We start from the raw sequence: 22,824 nt of genomic DNA on the forward strand, positions 1-22,824 counted from the left end.
ATATGGGATATAGAGGCGTTCCTGCAGCTGCACCCTGGGAAAAGTTTGGTCGTTAAGGAAGCAGCCCAGGCTAGACACAACACCAACCAATTAACATGGAGACCTCGGGAAAAAAAACGCACATGTCTGACACATTTCTATAGTCGAATGTACTATACATGGGCTAGTGGCATCTTTTTTTACTTCATATAGGCAACACAGGGCTCAGATAGGCATTGACAACATTGCAGGGGAGGCAGCTGGTGTTTAGTTTAGTAGAGTGTTCTCTGTTTGAGGCTTGTTCTTTCCTTTCACTCGGTCACAATTTTATTGGTGCTTGGAGCTGATGACACAGGAGTTTTTAAACAGATTTCTATAGAGAATAATTTAGTTATGCAAAAAAAAAGTTTGAAAAATAAATCATTTGGACTTCAATACCTTATATTACTGTTATATCAATTAGTGATCCATAGTAATGGTTATTAAATTAAACTCTCAATAGTATTTTCTTGTAGGCTAACCATTTGACTGATTTTTATTCTTATTTTATTATATTTCCTTTTTTATTGTATGTCTATCTCTTTCTATGTCACTCTTAAACTTTTGTAAAAATTGCAAATAACACAACGTGCTGTCTCCCTTATATAATAGCCTACGTAGGAATAGCCTACATGATTTCTCCACACACCGCGGTTTATTTTGTTCTTGCACAGCCACCGTAGTGTGACGTCACAGTCCAAGATGGCGCTCCCCGTGCGGACATACTTCAAACATCTCCCCCGATTCATTCAGAAGTTTAACTCTCCTAAAAGATGTCTCTGCACGGGAAACAAGGTGAGAGGAAATGTGTTAGTGTCTCGACTAGAAGGAGAGATGTCAGACTGAACCGTGTCGAAACTGTGTCGTTCTTTTAGTGACTGTGTGTTCCTCCTGTTTCACATAGGCTACTGTTTAGTTTCCTGGCTGCTTCATACGTTGACATTCCAAAGCTTATTCTTTTGAAATAGAGTCTTATTATATAGGCCTAAGCTCGTGTTGTTGGCGGTAGTTATCTGGTTATATGCTTTAAAGTAATAAAGTATTGGAGTTAGTAGTGATGCCCATTGGAACATGTATGACAACAGACAGTAAAGGAGCTTATCAGCTGTCATTAAAGGGTAATGCTTAGGCTATGAGCGCAATGCCCAGTGAGTAGCTGTTTAGATAGGTAGGTAGATAGAGAGAAAGATAGATACAAATGTTATTGTAGGCCTATACATGCCCAAAGGGAAATCAGAATCAGGTTTATTGCCAGGTACGTTGAAATATTAAGGCATTTGCTGTTGTATGATTGTGCAACCATTAAACATAAACCTAGAGAAAAGCAAGTCCACAATACCACTAAAAAATTACAAAGTTATAAAACGAAATATGTGCAATAATAAATGATGCACTATGATGCAGGAAGCTCACAATAAAGCTTAGAAAATCACTAACAATAAGTAAAGTAAGAATTTTCGAAACACAACATTATTCATAAACATACCTACACAAAGTACAATGAGATGATACAAAAAAATCAAGCATATTAATATATTTTTTTAACCAGAAATGAGAAAATAAAAAATAAAAAAACTGTAGAACACTGAAACACATTGCATTGACCGCCCCCCCACCACCCCCCACCCCCCCCCCTCCTCCTCCACACACACACACACCTCCATCTCTTTAACAATAATCAAGATGATACTAATACTAGTAGCACAATTATTTAGCAACAGCGTAACCATTACATAGTTCGACCTGCAGACAACACGGACAAGATTATTTTTCAATATATCATATCTTAACAAAATAAAAATACATAGTAATCCATCCTATACCACCACCTAATGAAACTGACATTTGATTCTGTGTAGCATACCAGCTGCAGTCAGTGTAAGACTTCAATCAGCAAAATGGAGCAGTTTTCCATCTAATACTCAGAGGAAAAAAATTGCTTTCTTTAAGGCCTAGTAGTCCATGGCTTTCAAGTGTCACACTGCTACACACATAGAGAGAATACTTGTGGAACTAAAACAGGAGGTTTTGGTATTTAGAGCAGCTGCCTTTAGTTTGACAGCAGACAGTCTTTTTTCAGAGAGACTTCAAACCTCAACAGTAACCGTCAGCTCTGGTGTCAGTTGCTCACATTCAAAGAAAGCAAACATGGTTTTGCCCAATCCCGGGAGAGGAAGGACATTCTGGGGAAATAATAAACTGAAGTTGAGCCAAACAAGGCGAGCTGAAGCAAAATGTGTTTCTCCATTTTAAAATGTGTCATCACATGATTTCAATGTGATTCATTCATTATATTTGACATTCTACAAATCGATGAATCATTTGTTATCATTCATTATTAAGGATTTTTTTTTCATGTGTTGGATTATTCTGTTTTTGGTCATGCAATATCCAATACTTTAAAGGTGGAGTCAGCGATTCTGGAGAATGCTTTTTGTCAACAATCTGGTGCTTATACACAGCCTAGGCTCTGTAAACGGGCATGTCACTTGCTATGGTGGGCCCCCTTTGTTTACGTACCCTTTAATTTCAGAGCATAGGCTGTGTATTAACACCATACCTTTTTTTCTCAGTGTGCACACAGTACGAGCATGGTAACGGATCCTGAGGAGATATTCACTGAAAACAAGCATTCTCCAGAATCGCTGCCTCTACCTTTTGAATTGTTCATTCTCGTCTGAAGCAGCTATCATTGAGACTCTCTAATTTTAGTTTATCTGGGGCAGTTTCCCTTCATAGTCTAGCCTGTGACGTCACCTCCTCAGTAGCACTGCTAACTTGAGTGCACCTTTTTAACTTCAGCGGACGACCATAACTCAGTTTAGGGTTTCCTATCGTTGCACGGGCTGCCTTTGGAGAAGCAAATGGGGTGTTAAGGCAAACAACGAGTCCCATGGCACGTGTAAGAATAACCGCTGTGTTTCAACAACCATGCTAATTATCGAGCTGTTCTTGCATTACGGCGCAGTTAAAAAAAAAAAAAAACTCATCCACGTCTGCCCAAAAGCCCCGTTGCTAGGTTGATGTACGAGCTGCAATACAGTATGCGCGTTCACCTCCGCCGTCCCGTCTGTATTTTGTTAAGGGCCGAGTCTCTGAGGGCAGGAGAGGGAGAAGGGGGACACAGCAGTGCTTCGTTACCAGCAATAACATCAGAAAATGAAGTGTTGGTTTTCATTTGTTTTAATTTTCTCCAAATGTGGAAGGCTGAGTGCAAACACCAGCGGAGCTCACAATGCCCTGAGGTGTGATGTGCGTCAAGCAAAGAAAGGCACGTTTTTTGGGGGGCTTTTTCTGCTCTGGAAAAATGTGTGTTTTTTAAATAGATTAAAAAAAGTCACTGACTGGACCTCCAGGGATTGATTCAAAGACGAAGGGAACGAAGTTTGTGAGGAACGAGACGACTTTGGTTTTGCTTCATGAAATAGTATCACTTTTCGTTAATATTTGCTGTTTGAAAATATTTAAGTGAGATCAGATACCCTTAATTTGACAACCGTTGCATAGTTTTCAGATTTTTTTTTTTGCAGTTTTATCAGTTATACATAGCTGATTTTCACAGTGAGAGATAATCAAAGTGAAGTTGATATTTGAAATATCAAGTTCTGTTGTTAACTGTACCAAGGAGAGTACTATTCTGCATATGTTATAATTCCTTCTCTGGCTCTGCAGTCTGTGAAGATGACCCCGGTTATCAGAGTTATCATGACTTGGCGTTAGGAGGAGCATACACATTTTACCAGAAGGCCTGCATTTTGAATCTAAACTAATAAAATCTGAAAAAAATTAAATTGCATTTCTTAAAAAAGAATAAAAAATCTTGACTAAATATTTGATTAATTTACCAACAACTTGTTTACGTTTGATTGTGCCTAAATTCATTAAAGCTAAGCATCGAGTTCAACCGTTCTAGTATGTGGTTATAATAGAAAGTTGTGTACTCTTTACAGAGCCTTCTACATCCTCACACTCTAACCCCCAGCCTCATGTCAGCTGTAAATACAAGGGGCTCTCTCCCTCCCTTCCTCCCTCCCTCCCGGTCCGTCCGTCCGTCCGGGCCCGTCCCATGCCTGTGGTCCCATTTATTGACTGATATCACTCATGTCAGCCCCGGGCCTCGCAGGAAAGAGGAAGTGACTTGTAATTTGCCTCCTCTGTTCTCCTCTAGCTCCACATTGACTTCACTGGGGTGTCAGCTAAAACCATTAGAAAACGGCTCCCGCGCCACGTGGGACTGGGCAGCGAGAAGGCGAGGGAAACATGGCCTCCCCTTTGAGGACGTTCATTAACCGCCCTATTTATTTTCAACTGTCAGAAAAAGCCGGCTAATTCTCAGCAGTCCCTTCCATGTTATTAGGTCTGTCGTAGTGCTGCTCCTGCTAAGGCGCTTTGCACATTACACCGTTACTAAAAATCCCTTATGTCAACATATTCCCTTTTTTTTTCAATTCATATCTTAGCTAAATCGAATTACAGAATGGGCCCCGTAGCTGTGTGTGTGTGTGTGTGATTGTGTGTGTGTGTGTGTGCGCGCGCCCACAGTAGTGTCGGGGGATTTCTGACCAGTTTTCCTGTGTTTCAGTTCCGTATACTGATCCAGGGCCTGTGTCTGACATTTCCAATTAAAACATACCAAGGATCTGGTATCATGCCTTTGAGCTGCACTCAGAGGCTGCCTTGCTTTGCAGAGGGAAATTACAGAGAGGGTTTGCATAGAGTGTTAGCATAATTACATATGAATACATTTATGAAGTGTAATGCCTGATATTATTTTTTACTGTATTTTGACATTTTTATGTATTTCCCGGGTATTATTAGCTGTGCCGTCAGTCATTTCTGTCCTTCAAGTTAAACACAATCAAACATGTCCATTGTCAACACAGAAGAAGGAAGTGGTATAATGAAGCTATTTGGAACAATTTGAAAAGGGCCCACTGAATGGAAACACGTAGTTATGGCATGGACGTGTTTATTTAACATTGAAAAAAAACCTACATAGGAATTACGCTAGTTTGGCCTTTTCCAGCTGCATCGACATGTTGTAGGCAGAATGCATTGGTTTTATTAGGCTTAGACTTACAGAACAGTAAAGTACAGTACACTGGTTTTAAGCCGACTATTCCTTTGGGAAGAGTTCATAAAACTGTAGTGAATAATACAGCCCTTTATTAGACCTAATGTGACAGTCAGTAGCTACCATGGGACGAGCATTAAAATATATATTTTTTTTTACTGCAGGCATTACGCTACTCAGACAGTCTTGTCCTTTATTTAAATGAGACCAATTTGTTGGAAAAGCTGAAGTCGTTTATAGTATAGTTCTAGTATTAACATTGCAATTGTCAAGATAGGATATATGTTTTATTTTTTTGCAATGACAACTTTACGGTACAGTAACATTTTACAATGCTGTCACTATTGCATTGTTATAATAAGTCCACACAGTCAGGAATTGTTTACTCAACTGTGCAAGTTAGGACATAACTTCTAATATCTGTTCCAAACAGTTCATTCTTCAACTTGTGTTGTGGAGCTTTCAGTCATAACTCACAATCTTCCCAAGTTGATACAGATTGTACCGCTTGTTCTTTGAGCTGTAAATGTTCAAACATCCATTCCTCTGAGCACCTTCCCTGTAATTTCTCAACTTTTAGGCCAAAATGGACATTAAGTCCTTGATCTACTCAGAGAACTACTTTTTCTAAGTCACTTTTTACCAGGCCTTAGTGTCACTTTGTGTAAAGTTTACTTCCAGTTCTTTGGGTTGCACGTTCTTCACACTTGTTAAGTATAATTACATCAGCAGTGTCATTTGACACCATAATTGATACAATCAGTTGTCAGTGTTTGTCACTTCCAATAAACAAGAAAAGCCTTTAAACGTTTAGTTTCTAATGAGCCAGATTATAGCTTCCTGTCTGGAGTGGGCCGTGTGTGCTCCTCCTGGTTATCCGCCCCCAGGCCCCGTATTGAAGTCTTGTTTCCTTCAGAAGCTGCAGCCTGTTAGAGGGCTGTGAGGCTGCTGCTGCTGCCTGGTTATTTTTGGAGCGAGCGTTCGGGTCCAGGTCTGCGGGGAGTGCTGTTTTTGAAGGGCCTCCAGTCCCATTAATCAGCCCAGGGACCCCACGGCGCGAGCGGGCCCCGAGCCCTGGCCCGCCACACTGCAGCGTTCTGTGTTCCTGTACCCCCGCTCTCCGCACAGTGTGAAACTCGGAGGAACCTCATCAATCTCACCTGTCCCACACGTCAACCGCAGATTTAATCAAACGCTCCTTTCGGGGCCTTTTTCACCCTCTGCTCTGCTCTGCTCCCCCTTCCAACACACTGACTGTTAGGGAAAAACGAAGGAGGAAAAGACTGCCCCAGTCTACTCTCTTGACTGCAGCTATGCTATAGTCACACTTTTTTTATTCTTATTTATTTTTTTACCACAGTGCCTCGTCCATCACTTTCTTTTTTCTTTCATTCTTTCTTCATCCACCACTCCATCTCTCCATGTCTTTTGCCTGCCTGTGTGTGTGTGTGTTTATGTGCATTCCTGTGTGTGTGCATGTTTTCTCTGTGGTCATATGCACTTTGTTTCAAGCTGTGGTGTGTTCCCACATCGACTAGACACCCACACATGCTTTTCGGGGCTAACGGTGGGGGTAATACAGTAAACCCCATTTCCTATTTGATACCTCAGTGAAGTGCAGCTCTGTTGGTCGCCAGCGTTAACAGGTCCCAAAGTGAGAGAAAGACAGAGATGAAGAAAGGTACATACGGATTTGGGGGGAGGTGTGTCAAGGTGCATTTCAGCATGACGCCCGTGCTAATGATGGTGCATGGGGCGCCCGCGACAGAAGAGGAACACTGGATCCTGTATGTTTGACGCGCAGCGGGAAAGCTGTGAAAATCCTCCGTCTGTAGGCCCTTCTCAAGGTAGCCATACTCCAGATCTGGAGCTCTTTCCCCCCCGGCCCACAAAGAGCTGATGGTAATTCACAGCGGGGCAAAGCGGGCCACGCTCCCAGAAGGTGGTTTTTGATACGTGTTGAAATTGGCGTTGTAAAACGGTGGTGACCGTCGACTCGTCAGCCCCCCGCCCATCAACCCCTCGGTGAGAGAGATGTCAGTGGGCCACTCCAGGACTCCCCTCCCGGCCTCTGATATGATGTATGAGGCCCTGAAAAGCAGCCCAGAACAGATCTGAGAAAGAGAAATCCACTGTTCTGTAAAGTCCTAGCTCAACCAAAACTGTGGCTGCCTGAGATTAATAACGAGCGAGACTGTATCTAGGCGTATAGGCATTCTGTAAGCTATCAATAATAGAAATACAAATGGAGAATCTCAGGTCAAGTTGAACAACAGCTGTCCCCTCACAGAGAGCATGCTTTAGCATCACCTTAAATTTGTTATGGTGACAGACGAGGAGATAAGGTTCAATGAGCATCATTGCGTATCTGTAGAATACTTGTCAAAGTCACTTTTTGTCAAAACCATTACATATCTCCTCATGATCCACTACCTGGTGTTAATACACAGCCTAGGCCCTGTTAACTGGTTTGTAAACAAAGGATGTGCAAAGAAAGGGGGCTAGTCGTAGCTAGCAAAAGGCCTGTTTATTTTAGTACACCCACATTAACGACAAGTAGCGGATCATGAGGAGATATACTGATTTTGACAAAAAAGTGATTTTGACGACAAGCGTTCTCCAGAATCACTAACTCCACCTTCAACTTTACCTCACAGCCTGTCTGAATACTGGGGATTCAAGATACAACTCTTCGCATCTGGTCGCAGCACTATTTGTCATTGTTGAACATTCTTCTGTACGGATGTCATTTCGCTAACTTGAATGATAAATCCAACAAGTGTCATTCAGTTCCCATGAAGTGGTTCCAGTGCTGTGGAAGACTTTGTGTTATTGGAGCAACAAGGGAAATGTTGTTTCCATGGAATCCTGGACATGGATTTTTTCTCCTGATTTGTGAGAAACGCAGCGTCCATTCCAAGAGAAGAAGACAGCCTATTAATTATCAAATGAAGTGAATCCGCTCCAGTTGACTATTGTTTTCCATTCAATAAAGCAGCTTGTGCATAGGATATTTTTTTCTCTCCACCAGTGTTGATCTTTGATGTGAGCTGTCAAAGACGGACACCTTCACAGTTTAGCTGATGTTGATGTAGGCAAAGACCAAGACACGTGCGGACATATGTTTGCACATGACCTCTGTCCCGGTGGAGATTACCACACACGTACACGCACAGACAAATGAACACATATTCCCGGAAAGGTATAGTGCAAGTGTGAAAACACGGCCTTTTAGTGTATGTAACCTTCCCGCTGTTGGCGTTAATGTCACACACACATGGTGCATAATGAATTCAGCATATGGCAGACGTGGATGAAAAAAAGCTTTCGTCACCTTAGCAACGATGTAATACGACTGCGCCGTTGCCTGCTGTCTGCAGTGTAAAATATGAGGAACGAACAACCAGCATTTCCCGCCTCTGCTATGTGTCATTGACAGGCGTCCAACAACTGTCAGACAGAGATGGAAAGAGATGGAAGTGAAGAGACAATAGGGGAAGCCAAATGACGCTGCTCACCAGGGAATCACTCTTTTATGTAGTTGCACAAGGGAGGATAGTATTATTTTCCTTTATCAAGCATGGTGTTCCAGCCTTGCCTACTGCTCAGCTGCTCAAAATGTGTCTCTAAAGATTTGATTCAGGCCAGAATCTTTTTTTTTTAAACCCTGCTAGAGGCTCTATATATTACTCATAGGGATTGTAATATCGTTTTTTCAGCCATTCGCTTGGATGGAGATCCACCATCTTGTTCCAGAATTAAGTATCTGTACTACTATTGGATGGCTTGATGTGACATTCATTGCAAAATGTATTTGTGTACCGACATTCATGGTTACCAGATGATGGATCCTTAAGACTTAGGTCGTCCCTTGACTTGACTCTGGTGCCACTGAAAGGCTAAATGTAAGCATGTAGAAGCTGATGTTGATTTCAAAAATAGTTTTGGAGGATAACCACCTTGAGATGCAGCATCTTGTTTTTGTGTTCGACTGTGTTCGCAACTCTGGCCACAATCTCATCCGTGATGGTGTGGCCTTCAGCTGTCAAAGGCAAAAGACATCAGCAAGAGGGGTGTGGCCAAACAGCAACGCACTTAAAATATTGAGAGAGAACAGTGTGTCAACAGTTCCCTGCCCTAAAATAAACAACTCACAGGTTTAACATGGCCCAAAGTATGCTAGATGATAATACTTTATTACTCTTGGCCTCGCAGTGCAGTGTTCATTACAAACATTAATTCCTTTACAACACTTGCTGTCTCCTCTGTCATCATGCAGTAGTTGATTTACTTCCTTGTGTAACCTACTTCCACATCCAGCAACTATAGAGGCACATGTTTTAAAGACACTCTCCTCTAACCAAAAGTAACACAGAGGTGTCTGGCGAGGTAGCCCTTTTTGCGTGATAGTCCGATTGCCCAGTGGCTAGTTAGCCAAGGCGTTGACTCTCATTTGACACTCGATTGGCTCAAATGACACCATTACCATGTCTGCATTGCTAATGGCTTCCCCCGGGGGCCGGAGTAAAGGGCTAAACATGCTTTTGGCGTGTCAGCTCGAGGTGAGAACACACATGAGCCAGACCCGGGGCCCCGTCCACACCCAAATCAATCCTGACACCTCTTAAGAGGCTCTCAGCATCAATGGCACTCCAGTGCAATTACCCAGTCGGTAATGACATAAGCACCCAGTTCCTTCCTGCCTCTCTGTTGCCGGGCAGCGACCAGCTCCCTCAGGCCAGTAGATGGAGACTTTGAGGACCACGCTGGCCTCAGAACAGTTGTTATTTGATCCCTTCGTGGCTGAGAGATGGAGAAGCTCTGGGCCACACTGTCGAGAGAGCAGCTGTTATCTGATCGCCGAGGCTGTGCCGAGCCTGTCCCTCAGTCCGATTGAATGTGATGTAGCTCAGCTTGGTGTCAAGATAACCGATTTCTCTGCAGTGACTGAAGAGGATATCCTCTGAAGGCTTCAGGTTTTAATGATTAGTTATGGTAACCTTGAAGGGGGCGACCGGGGAACACATGATCGCCCGATCTGAGATGATAACAGAAATCCCATGAGTTTTTTAGAATATGGAACAGGCTCAATTTATATAAAAAAACATTAAACAATACGAAATCGACCTCAAAATCTACTGTATGTTTGTTATACAAGATCATTTTGGAAAGTTGGGTTTATATTGGTATTTCAACCACTGTTCGGGAGACGGCACTGAACACTACTAATAACTTAAAAGTTTTACAGTTCCATGACATCTGCGCAAACTAGGTCCGCTTAAGAAGTGTGTTTTATGCAATCAAAAGCTCCAATATTGCTTCCAAATGGTAAGATTGTTAAATTGTTAAAATCCACCTTTCTTTGTTTTATAGCCAGTTTTCAGTATAAGTTCACAGTGCCCAGCTCAGACCAAGACATTGCAGTAAAAAATGCAACCTCCTCCTCATTAATTACCGTCAGACCACAGTGTTGGCACAATGGGTGTCTGATGTAGGGAGCTATGGCCAAAAAAAAGAAAGTTCTGCAAAAGGTTTAACTTGGCAATGCAGTTCACTAAACAGAACGCTGCTCTGCCAGTCAAATACATTCAACTGAAGGTGATGTTGGGTGGTCAGCAGCACCATCAGTCCATCACTTTGATCCTCACTCAAATATCTTAACAACTGTGGAGTGGGTTGTTATATTAGGTCATTAAATGTTTCCCCTTATCGTTTGTTTATCCTTCTTTTTGATCTGGCACCCCCAATAAAATCAATTTGTAAATTAATTAATTTGTTAAAAACTTTGATTTACAACCAAATACCTGCAAAACTAAAGACATTCCCATCAGCCTCAGGTGTACTTTTGTTTAATGCTAAATAGCAAGTCGGAACATGTTCTTAGTAAATAGAAAAGTCCCCGACATTGCTTGGCCATCTGTTGTCCTGGATTCTGTCGGCCTTGTCTGTAATTCTAGCCCTTGTGCACATGGCGGATCAAGATATCTGTACCACATATACCTCCCCTATATATATAAAACTATACCCTATACTTCCCAGACCTAAAAAAAGACATGATCTCTCTCACCACCTTCTCACCTGTGAGTTCGAGCATGCAGCCAAGCCACAGCACCACACCTCTGCCGGGAACAGAACCCAGACTTCCAAAACACTTTGTCTTTCTAACTGCCCAACGAAAACACCCAAGTTCCAGTCTGCGTCTTTTGGGTTTTCTGCTCCGTCAAAGGCCTAATCTACTGTGTAACAGCTTTGGTGAAGAAGCCCTGGGTTTTTTGGATGCCACTGCGGTTTCCCGTCTCATTACAGGTGCCGCTCTGCTTGCCCGCTAATTGTATCATGTGGTGTTTGGTGCCACAAAGCGGTGGTTAGGACTCTCTTCCAGCAGGGCCAATTGAAAGCCAAGGTTTGGTACCGCAGCCAGATGCCAGAAGAAATGAGGCATTTAGGCCCGGCCAGGCTCTGTAGAAAGAGAAACACAATGTTTGCCCAATGATACAAACACTACCTGTCATCCCCCTCCTTTATTCAGAGGGGGTGAAGAGCCAGCTGCTGCTATCCTTGTTTTTTTTTTAGAGTTTTCAACTCTTCGCGATCATCCAAGCACCTTTTTTTCCCACAGTCGAGCTACAAACTGTGGGGTGATCACACGTTTGCAGTTCGCTGACCCGAGACCCTGGAACATGTTACCCCCTGACATTCGCACTGACATTCACACTATCACAGACGCAGCTCATTTCAGATCGAACCTCAAAACCCATTTATTTAGAAAAAAATGTTTTGTTGCTTTCTCTAAAGGGTTTATATAAATCTTGATTTATTGGTCCTAGTTCCACCTTTTGTTAGATAAGGTCCTTGTTATAATGTTGGTGATATGGTGCAGGGCTGTATGTTGTGTGTGGTATATTTGGATCTATTTTCGTGATTCTGCCTCCCCCTCCCTGTTCAGTGTCTTTCCCCCATTGTGGTAACGGAGGCCTTAAAGTTGGCTGGACGAATGTTAAGTGTTATTGTTGGCCAGTGAGGTGATGCATTCTTTGTGCGGGATGTGTTTGGGAGAGAACAGAGGTGCTAGCCATGGAGTTAGCATCTCTGTCATACAAGTGTGACCGCTGCTGGCCTCCAACAACCCGGCAAGAGTTTAACACTGACGCTTCAGTCTCCGCAGGCTGCTTTCTCTTTGTGACTTTCTCACCTTTTCACCTTCACCCTCTCTCTCCAAAACACTAGAGACCATTCTGAGTTTCTCTGCAGTCCCTTAAGTAGACCTTTAGAAATGAACAACTCATAACTGCATTCATTTTTAGACATTGATGTTTTGGGAAAAAATAAGACATGGTTATTTTAAGAAACGCTAGCTCTAAAGAGGTTATGAAACAAATTGAATGATCTTTATGGTAATTCTATAAAAAAAATATTTAGCAACCCTAAACCTACTGCAAGGAACTTTTTAAATGTGTATGAACGTCTCATTTTTCATCTGATGATTATAAATGACCAGTAGCAGCAAAAGAGACCATTAGTGAAAAGCTATTTTAATATATTTATTATTAGTGCCTTTGCTCTGGAACAGTATCTGTAGCTACCCTGACCACAATCCTCATCTATTCCAGGAGCCTCCTGGCCGTGTATTCTCTGGGATCCAGCCTACGGGGGTACCCCACCTAGGCAACTACCTGGGTGCCCTGGAGAACTGGGTGTCCCTGCAGAACCAGTATCCCTCGGTGCTCTATAGCATCGTGGACCTGCACTCCATCACCCAGCCTCAAGACCCGGCTCAACTCAGGAGCAACATACTGGACATGGCAGCCAGCCTGTTGGCCTGTGGCATCGACCCAGAGAGGGCAATACTCTTCCAGCAGTCCCAGGTGGGTAGGAGGGGGTGGTACCATGAATGGTGGATGTATTGATGGATGCATGTCTGCTGTGCTCCATTACAAGTTGGAATTCAGTTGCAATTTCTGGCTGGTCCAATCGGTCAATTTAGGAAAAACAAACAAACAAACAAACATGACCCTGTGAGCCTGTTAAAGTATGTAAGTGATATAAATATATGTGTGTCTCCTTTCAAAAAGCAGCTTCTACACTTTTTTTAAAAAAGTTTGACATTTCTTGACATTTCTAGACATTTCTGCCATCTTTTTACTGTTTATTTTACTGCTGTCGAGTTTAGTGTAATGTTTGCTTTCTGACATGCCCGCCGGCCCCCAAAACACATATTTGAGCGCTCCTGATTCTTATCTCCACTGTATACTCTGGAAGATTTACAGGAACTATTAAAACAAACACAACTATATAAACCACCATTTAAGTCCTGCGTTGGCCACATGAAGGAACTCAGAAGGGCAGGTTGAATATTTGCAGCATGTCGGCAGATCCAAGACTTTAGGGTTTAAATTCAGTGAGGACGGAGACAAAAAATCACCTGTTTGGTTCTCCCTTGATACCGTGTGTGTGTGTTTTCTTTTCACAAGTTTATATTTTAGAGTGTGTGAGTGTGAGATAGTTAATTTCAGTTCATCTGCGTTTCTCTGCCCCCACCCCATCCCTACGCACACACACATACACACACACACACACACACGCACGCACGCACGCACGCACGCACGCACACACACACATGCACATGCACTCACACCAACCTATTTTTATTCCTGTTTAACTTCATGCCACATAACTTGGCAGCAAAGCAACCCTCCTGTAGAACACGCCTGCTCCACATGTAAAAATACGACGACTGCCCAAAGAAAATACTCGACTTCATTGAAAAAAAAAAAAAAAAAAGGCTCAGATCTTGCTGTGACGAGCTTGAAGTCAGTGGTATCAGAAATGAAGTGAATGAATCAGCAGATCCACAAATCCTTTTGGTTTTAAAGAAGTATCAAGGAGAAAAGTAGGCTTTTACTGTGCGCGGACAACTGTTCACCAACATCCCATCTCTACAGTATGTGTAGTTGTTGCCATTGTGCTATGATTGCTCATTATCAGCCCTTATGATACGTAACATTAGCTTGTTGCAGTGCATTTTTTGCCATGCTGCATGAATGGAGGCCTTGTTTTCCCCCCTTAATCGTTTAAATATCCCAGTTTTATTGCACTTTAAACTATATCCATCCCTTTTCTGGGCTGTGGTCGACATCTGTCCTATCTCCTGTCTGTCTGTCTGCACAGTGTAATGAATACGGGCCCCCTACAACGTTAGCCTGAAACCCTGCTTTATGTCCCTGCTGCCTGCTGTCCACGTCACACTCCACAGAATGCTTTTCAAGAAACAAGAGAAAGAGGGGACGGCAATATAGTGCACATAAAACTTTCATTTGCCCAAGCAGAAGCGGATATTTCCTGCATCCTCACACACACACACACACACACACACACACACACACAAACACACAAACACACTCTCTTTCTTGCACACGCACCCACACACACTCACATTTATTCACGACGGGCTTCTTGAAAGTGGATATGTTGAAGTTAATGCACCACGGCCAGACGCACAAGCCGCACTTTAACATTCACCTATTCTTTCCTTCACAACAACATCATTTTATTATGAATGCATCCAAAAATGTGTTTTAATTCCCTTATGAACAAATCTATCACCACCAGCCAAAGAAAAGTCAGAACCAAAACCCAAACTTGAACGGCAAAAATGTATATACTGTATGTATGCATCAAAATAAAAATCTGATCTCATCTAACAGTTCAATACCCCGAAATGTGTTTTAATTTGTTAACTAGATGTGGTTATGATTCTTATATTTCTGTAATCGAAGCAGAAGAGTCACTTGTTATTGTTAAAAAGTTTAAAACAAATGTTTCATTGTTACATTTTTAAATCATTGCAAAGAAGATATGTACATCTTATTTTAAGCCCACATCTTGGATCCGGTTTATTTTCTGGTAGTAACACAGCTGTCATCGTGCTTTTGACTTCTATTGCAGAATGAACCCTAACTGTAACACAGGTGTGAGCAGGTGAGCCTGTCGAGGTGGAAGAATCGTATAATAATAGTCTGTTAGCACTCTTATCTGCCACTTGGAGGCGCTATGGAGTCAGTCTCTTGCTTCACCACAGATGTCCCAAACCACACCGCTCATCTGCGTTTGTTTTATCTCTCTGCTTAATTGATTAAAAAGAAGAAGATATCTCCTATGCTTCTCCATGGTTACGGGAGTGAAACAGGCACACATCCTTACATCACACACTTAATGTGTGAATATATACTTTATTTTTACACCCATTCATACTTCCGTCAATCTAGCCCCACCCAGCCTTCAAAGACCAACTGTTAGAGGGACAAACAGCCCAACAGTAATGAGGAATATTAAATAAGAATTAAATAAAGAATACATAGCCAATGACACACTTCAGCATCAACCACTTCTTGTGTTGGTGTCAGTTCTTTTACACAAGCTACAAACTGTTTTGTTTGAATGTTTGTCTTATTCTCTCTCTCTCTCTCTCTCTCTCTCTCTCTCTCTCTCTCCCCCCCCCCCCCCCCCCCCCCCACCCACCCTGCAGGTATCCGAACACGCTGAACTCTCCTGGATCCTGGGCTGTCTGACCACCATGCCGCGCCTCAGACACCTGCCCCAATGGAAGGTTTGACTTTTAAACATTTCCTGCAAAAATGACACACAGCTCTGTTAAAGGTATCAAATCATCTTTCATAGAGCCCCTATTGACCATTTAAATGTGGGCCAATAACAAGCGATGCATTGATGCTTCTCAAACCAGACTGCAAAAATCTTTGTCTCCTTCATTATATTTTTTTAAAGAAGTATATTAAACATAGACTACAATTATTATATACTATAATTATAGCATGTGTTGATCAACCAATACATACCATGACAATTGCACCTACATTTAAAAAATAAATAACATTTGTGACAAAAATGTTATTCCTTTCAAATGATGTATACTGTCATTACAGAGATTTAATGCCAAGTAATATCTCAAATTGAAATCATATTGACGCCAATCCTAATATACTGTTACCCGGTCAGATCTGTTTTCAACTATAACAATATAATCAACCGGAGATCAAACGTATACATTTCACAGCTGAACACAATGAAACGGACGAGCCTTAAAAATCCAGCGCATGTTCTTTGTGTTTGTGTCTGAAGATGCCAACGGCTCATTGGGTAATAAATGACAGTACACGTCCTAATTATTATTGATAATACATGTCGATCAAAGCTTGGTTGTGTCTTCTCTCCTTCAGAATCATGTTGATTTAATCATGGACAAATCGGTAGTTCAAATTTAAGAAAATTCCTTTTCTTCCTCCATCTGAATTTTTAGCGATTTGCCTAACATCCTCTATTGTCTGTTTTATTGTTTTGTTTATTAATTCCAATTGGCCGATTTTTTCCTATAATTACAGTTCTTTTCAGCAGCCACGTGCAGTTTTAATGCTCGTGAGAGTGCCAGTGGTCTTACCTTTTTGTTAACCCAAACGTTTCTCAAAACGTGGTGGAAAAGCTCACAAGAACTCACCCGCAGCCCGTTTATCTGAGAACCGATAGGTCGTAACAGTGAAAATGGGTCTTTGTGGACGAAAGAAAAAGTGACTTGGAGTACAGTCCACTTTTATGTGCTTAGTTTTATTGTCTTACTTTACCTTTTTTAATATATATTTTTTCATATTTATCCATTCGTCTTCTTTTCCTCAGATGAAGAGCAAACAGAAGAATGAAGGCAGCGTTGGTCTCTTCACGTATCCCGTCCTCCAGGCTGCAGATATCCTCCTCTACAAGTGAGATCTCAGGAGTGTGTGTGTGTGTGTGTGTGTGTGTGTGTGTGTCTTAATATCAGATTATTATTCATCATTATTATTATAACGCCCCATTTAATTTCAGTGCTCAAGCCCGGTAAAGGATTGGTTCAATTATTAAAACGTATTAAATTACCTTTATTACATTTGTCTTTCCTATTATTACATCAATGTATTTCTCAATCAGTATAAAACTATATAATAGAAATCAATGCATATGTCAGTGAAAAACAGGACTATAAATAGTATACTGCAGTTCAAATAATTCTACAACACACTAAACTCCCTGTAAATACCTACCTACATCTAATCTACTTTTTCCCCACATCAGCTCCAGCAATCATTGGTGTTGGCCCGTTTATCCAGACTTCAGCCAAGGCTTGAGGCTGCTTTTAAATATAGCAAAATGTCCTCTATAAGAGAAACGCACCAGTGAGCAGAGCCACCTGAGCCCTAAATAAACATGAAAAATAGTGCCAAAAAATAGTAGTGCAAAAACAAAATATATATTTGAAGGTGAAGGGATGGGAATATTTTTGAAATGCTGCTGTGGATGTATTTCTTTGCAAGTCGAAAGTCGAAGAAAAAGTGGAGAAAAAAAATTCATATATCATTTAATACTGCAGCTTCTTGTAGATTTTGATTTGTGCCGAATTAGGGATCATGTCATTTAGCGGTTGGATTATTGTACTTTTTGTTTTTCCATAGTAAAAAAAGGAAAACTTAAGCCACATATTGCTGGAAAAAACTAAATCAAACATATCAAAAAACCTAATTTCCTGTGTAGAAAGCCCCAGCGTAGCAGAGGAGAGCTCATCTCCACTGCTCTCTGGAGTTTATGAAAGACAAAATGAATGGATTGCTTCCTCCTCAGTGACAGCTTCTAACCCGACACTGAAGAAAGATCCAGCGCCGTGTCCCAAACGTCTGCTCTCAACCCGCTGTGTGTTTTAACTCCTGTGCCTTTCACTGGGTCTTAAAAGCATTTTAAAAAATCATTAAATTGAATACCCTCAAAATTAGGCCTAAAAAGTTTGAATTTCCTTGACAAAGTATTGAAATTTACAATACACACATTTTCTTTTCTTTGGCATTTTTTATGCTTTATTGATAGTGTAGAGACAGAGTTGAAATGGGGCAGAGAGGGGAGTGACATGCAGAGAACGACCGCGGGCTGGAATCGAACCCGGGTCCGCTGCTGGCCGAGGCCCATGGGGGGGGGGGGGGACGCCCTACCAACTGAGCTAAGGGCGCCCCCAGGTCACACATTTTCTGATTATCCTTTTTTGAACCTTTTAAAAAATATTTGGAGAGGGGGTCGCTATGTGACAAATAAGCACTTTTTGATTTTTGTAATTCAGAGTATACACACACTTCACAAAGCTATTCTTACAAAATCTATCAATGTTGGTATATATATATGAGTTTTAAAATAAATGTTCTTTATTTAAAGTACTTTAAATGTGTCAGAATTTCCATTATATCCTTCCTACTTTTTGCCAGTATATGGCCTTGACGTTGGCATTGAATTTCATTTTAAGTGGCAATAAAAAGGTATTAAAAAGTTAAATGTAACTTGGATATCCCTGGGGGGGTCGGGGGGGGGGGGGTGCCCTGCTTTTTAGTGTATGAAGGAAGCTCATGTTGTGTTACCGTGGTTTGAATCTCAGGTCCACTCATGTGCCTGTGGGAGAGGATCAGGTCCAGCACTTAGAGCTGGCTCAGGATCTCGCTCGCATCTTCAACAACCGCTACGGAGACCTGTTCCCGGAACCCGCCGCCCTGCTCAGTAAGTACACACGTCAGACACACACACACACACACACACACACACACACACACACACACACACACACAGACTAGGTATTGGATAATATGCCTTTTGGAAAGACAGCTGCTGCTGCTAGTAAAATAGACATATCATTACATCAGGAATTGCGTTTTTATGTATATTTTTGTGTATAAACTGTACATCTTTTGTTTCATCAGTTTTCAAAAAGAGTCGGAAAATCCTATTTTACTTTTAAAGGAAACGGTAAATCATCATGGTACAACAAACTCTTTGAAACACCTAGTGGCAGCTGTTTAAATGACAATGCTCTGACTGACACTATGGAGAATTTGTAATTTTATGTTTCATATGGACAACAGCTTGGTGCATTTTAGCTGTATATATATATATATGAACATAGAGTTGTAAATAGTAGGACCATGATCACTTTTGTCCTAAAAATGCTTAAAACTTTATTTAATTTGAACAAGCTGAGGTATTTATTTTTTCTATATTTTTTAGGCATTGGTTTTATGCCTTTTATTAGATGTAGGGTGATAGTAGTAGAGAGATGGCAGGAGACAAGCAGGAAATCTGTTGATTTGAAGCCCCGTAGCCAAGGGAAGCGCCGCTATGCAAACTAATATCCCAGAGTTGATTTTACTATCATGACCTCAGACGACAAGATATATATAAATATATATTTGGTGTCCGTCACCGATTCTTGGATTGAGATGAATAAGGAAAAGCCCTTTGTGTTCTCTGCTTCAGATTGAAGATGAACTGTACTTGCTCTGACTGCAACTTTCATACGCTGCCATGTTGGCCAGGTTGCAAAGGAGGAAGCTTCCACTTCCTCACTTAACTTAATTAAGATGTTTGTATTTAAACAATAAATATTGACGACAGGATGAGGGAAAATCGGGGATATAATGGTCCATTGAACAAAGATTTAACACGCAGTATAAAATCAGTACTGTTTTATTTTGAAATTATTTCGCTGTGTTTCTCACAGTTTTACTCACTCACTCACTCACTCACTCACTCACTCACTCACTCACTCACTCACTCACTCACTCACTCACTCACTCACTCACTCACTCACTCACTCACTCACATACACAGTTACACACACAAGAACACACACATACACTCACACACACAAGAACACACACATACACTCACACACACATGGCTAACATGTTCAGATTCCCCCTCACCCCCGCTGGCTCTCAGTTTCATCCTCTTGATTATCAGTATCATAAAAAGCACAAGATGGAGTCAGTCATGTGTGCAGTGCAGCTTTGATTAAAGAAATATCTCAGTCCTCTTGTATCAGAATAATGGAGTGATAATAGATTTGGGCTGATGTCCTCGGGTTGACTCCGTGTGTGTGTGTGTGTGTGTGTGTGTGTGTGTGTGTGTGTGTGTGTGTGTGTGTGTGTGTGTGTGTGTGTGTGTGTGTGTGTGTGTGTGTGTGTGTGTGTGTGTGTGTGTGTGTGTGTGTGTGTGTGTGTGTGTGTGTGTGTGTGTGTGTGTGTGTGTGTGTGTGTGTGTTGCTCAGCAGTATTTTGGCACAAACTGGTGGATCCCATGTCTTGTCTTTGGATAACCAGAGCTGCTAGTCACCACCTTCCATCCATTTGAGACCCAAAAAATATTTAGTTTTTCATTTTGCCCTGAAATCAGCTTGTATTATGGGGGATAAACAGGACGCGGCATGTGGGGAAAGATGTGGACGTTCTTCTAGTATGTGATAGAGAGAGAAAAGAGTTGTAGCTTTTCAAGATGGCAGGAGTACGGGGGTTGATAGATATGGGGAACGCGCGGCTCCCACAGGTCCACTCATCACTTCACGCTGAGAGACGTCTGCTTACAACCTGGGATGTTTTCACGCACACCGGGCATCACTTCACTCCCGCTGACATTAACTAGATCCAAACCTTCAGTGCTGAATCGCCTGGGTTTCTCACCGTGTAAAAATAAACCAACAGATGATTCACATGTGAATTATGAGAGTTGAAAAATAAGATAAACGTAAAGAAAAAAGTATTCATATGTACCAGTACCAGCTGAAATCCATACTAGATATGAGATCTAGATAGGAGCTCTTTTTAAAGCTTCCTTGAACTAGACATGAAACAATTTTTTCATTTAAAGAATGACTTGATTTACAGAATCAGATTTTAAAGAACAGCCTCCTCTTGTCTTTTATTTCTTTGATTTACTCTCAGAATCTCTCTGCTTTTCCTTTGATGTTCAAATGACAAAGAAAAGTAATTTTAGTTTTTTACTAGTTATTAATTTTCATAATTCCTTTGTCATGGGTGGGTACGCTCACCCAGGAACCACAGCTGGTGTAGTAAAAACCATTATGCTTTTTTCCAAAGTAGGTGCAAGAATGCACACAAACTGAAAGTTTTTTTTTAAATATGGTATAATTTATTTTTCTGATACCAAACATACACCCTTGTCCCTTACTTTCTGTGCTCCGATAAATGGTTTTCCAATCTAATCAAACATTGTCCCCCCCACAGGCTCTACACGGAAGGTCAAATCCCTGCGCGACCCTTCCTCCAAAATGTCCAAATCCGACCCTCAGGCCATGGCCACCGTCAGCGTCACCGACTCTCCCGATGACATCACCCTCAAGCTCCGCCGCGCCGTCACTGACTTCACCTCTGATGTCACCTTTGACCCGGAGACAAGACCGGGTGTGTCCAACCTGGTCACCATACACGCCGCCATGGCAAACATCACCGTGGAGGAGGCGGTATCCCAGGCCAAAGGGTTGGATACGGCAGCCTATAAGAAGCTTGTTTCTGAGGCTGTAATCGAGAGGCTAAGGCCCATAAGAGAGGAGATTGAGAGGCTGAGGGGAGACAGAGCCCACCTGGAGGGAGTGCTGGCCCGGGGCAACCAAAGGGCCCGGGAACTGGCTGCTCCGGTACTCAAGGAGGTTCGACAGCGTGTGGGATTCTGTTGAGAGGCGGCTATAGCCTGGGAAGAACAGCCACATTTATACGATGTGCTTAGTACTAAGAACTACTGCCGGTATCATATTTTATTCCAGTGACCCCTTTGACATGTGTTCAACTCAACTGTAGAGTGGAGAGTAATGTCTATATTACTCTACACTCAGGCAAACGAACAAACGAACGAACTGGCAAGCGACATTTTATTATTTGGTCTCATTGAAATGAATGAGGGCTGGGGCTGCATTGTAGTAGCACAGCGATGTACTGTAACACACTTGTTTAAAAGATATTAAAACCTATTTATCTGCCTTTTGAAATGAGGCTGTATGTGCTTCCCCAGGTACAACACACAAGGTATTTTTTTTCTTTAGGCATTCTTGTAGTTACTACCACAATAATGAAACTTCTGAAGAACATATTTAGAACATTATTTTGTTTAAAGACATTTTTCATAATAATAATTTTTGCTCAGAAAATCTGATCTTCCGCGCGAGAAAAGGTAAGTCAATCCTGTTTGCCTTTTGGACGGTATATTATTCTGGAGCACAGTATTTTCCATACTGACTTTTACTCAGTGCAGTATGCAGTATAGTTTACTGCTGCAACACTAGTCTGCATCACGCAAAAAAACACAGTGGTGGGGAAAAACAACCCTGACAAGACTTGAATTCAGTAGTAAAGATTTGAAAGTGAGCACTGGTATTATGGTGATAGTAGGGTGTGTGTGTGTGTGTGTGTTTGGTGGGGATAGTCAACCGGGATTCTGCTTGTTCAATGTCTGTCTTTTTGAGTGTTGAAAAAATAAACGAGAAAAGCAAGATGTTGTGTGTATATTTGCAGCTCAGCCGTTTTAATTACCTGATTTTTTTTCATATACATTGATTTTATTTACGTCTTTAAACACACACACACACACATTGAGAACACAAACTAACAAACCAATACTCTACTTTTACACTGTGACACTTCTCCATTCATAAACAGCCGTACACACACTTAAAACACTACTGGCCAAATTGTAAACACAAAAACACACACAAAGTAGGCCTATACTTCAACATGCACTTAAATTAGATACAACTGTGCATACAAATAATCCCACACTAACGACACGCACATGCATTTAAAGGTGCACTAGGCAGCTTCAGGGGAGGGGGCTTTGTTTACATTATGCGTAGCCTGCTGTTAGTTTACAAC

General features: G+C 41.7%; 1 protein-coding gene across 1 annotated transcript; it reads left to right on the forward strand.

Annotated features, from left to right (window-relative positions):
* Positions 1–720: 720 nt before the first annotated feature.
* Positions 721–22,340, forward strand: wars2 (tryptophanyl tRNA synthetase 2, mitochondrial; the record flags this gene model as incomplete). The annotated part of the gene is made up of 6 exons (XM_080038110.1): positions 721–813; positions 12,703–12,957; positions 15,618–15,698; positions 16,778–16,860; positions 18,549–18,667; positions 21,187–22,340. The coding sequence occupies 6 exons, from the start codon at positions 721–723 to the stop codon at positions 21,633–21,635; spliced, it is 1,080 nt and encodes a 359-aa protein (XP_079894236.1). The 3' UTR covers positions 21,636–22,340.
* Between the last annotated feature and the right edge of the window lie 484 nt (positions 22,341–22,824).

Source organism: Ammodytes marinus (genome assembly GCF_949987685.1).
Source record: "Ammodytes marinus genome assembly, chromosome: 12".
NCBI classification, from domain to species: Eukaryota; Metazoa; Chordata; class Actinopteri; order Uranoscopiformes; family Ammodytidae; genus Ammodytes; species Ammodytes marinus.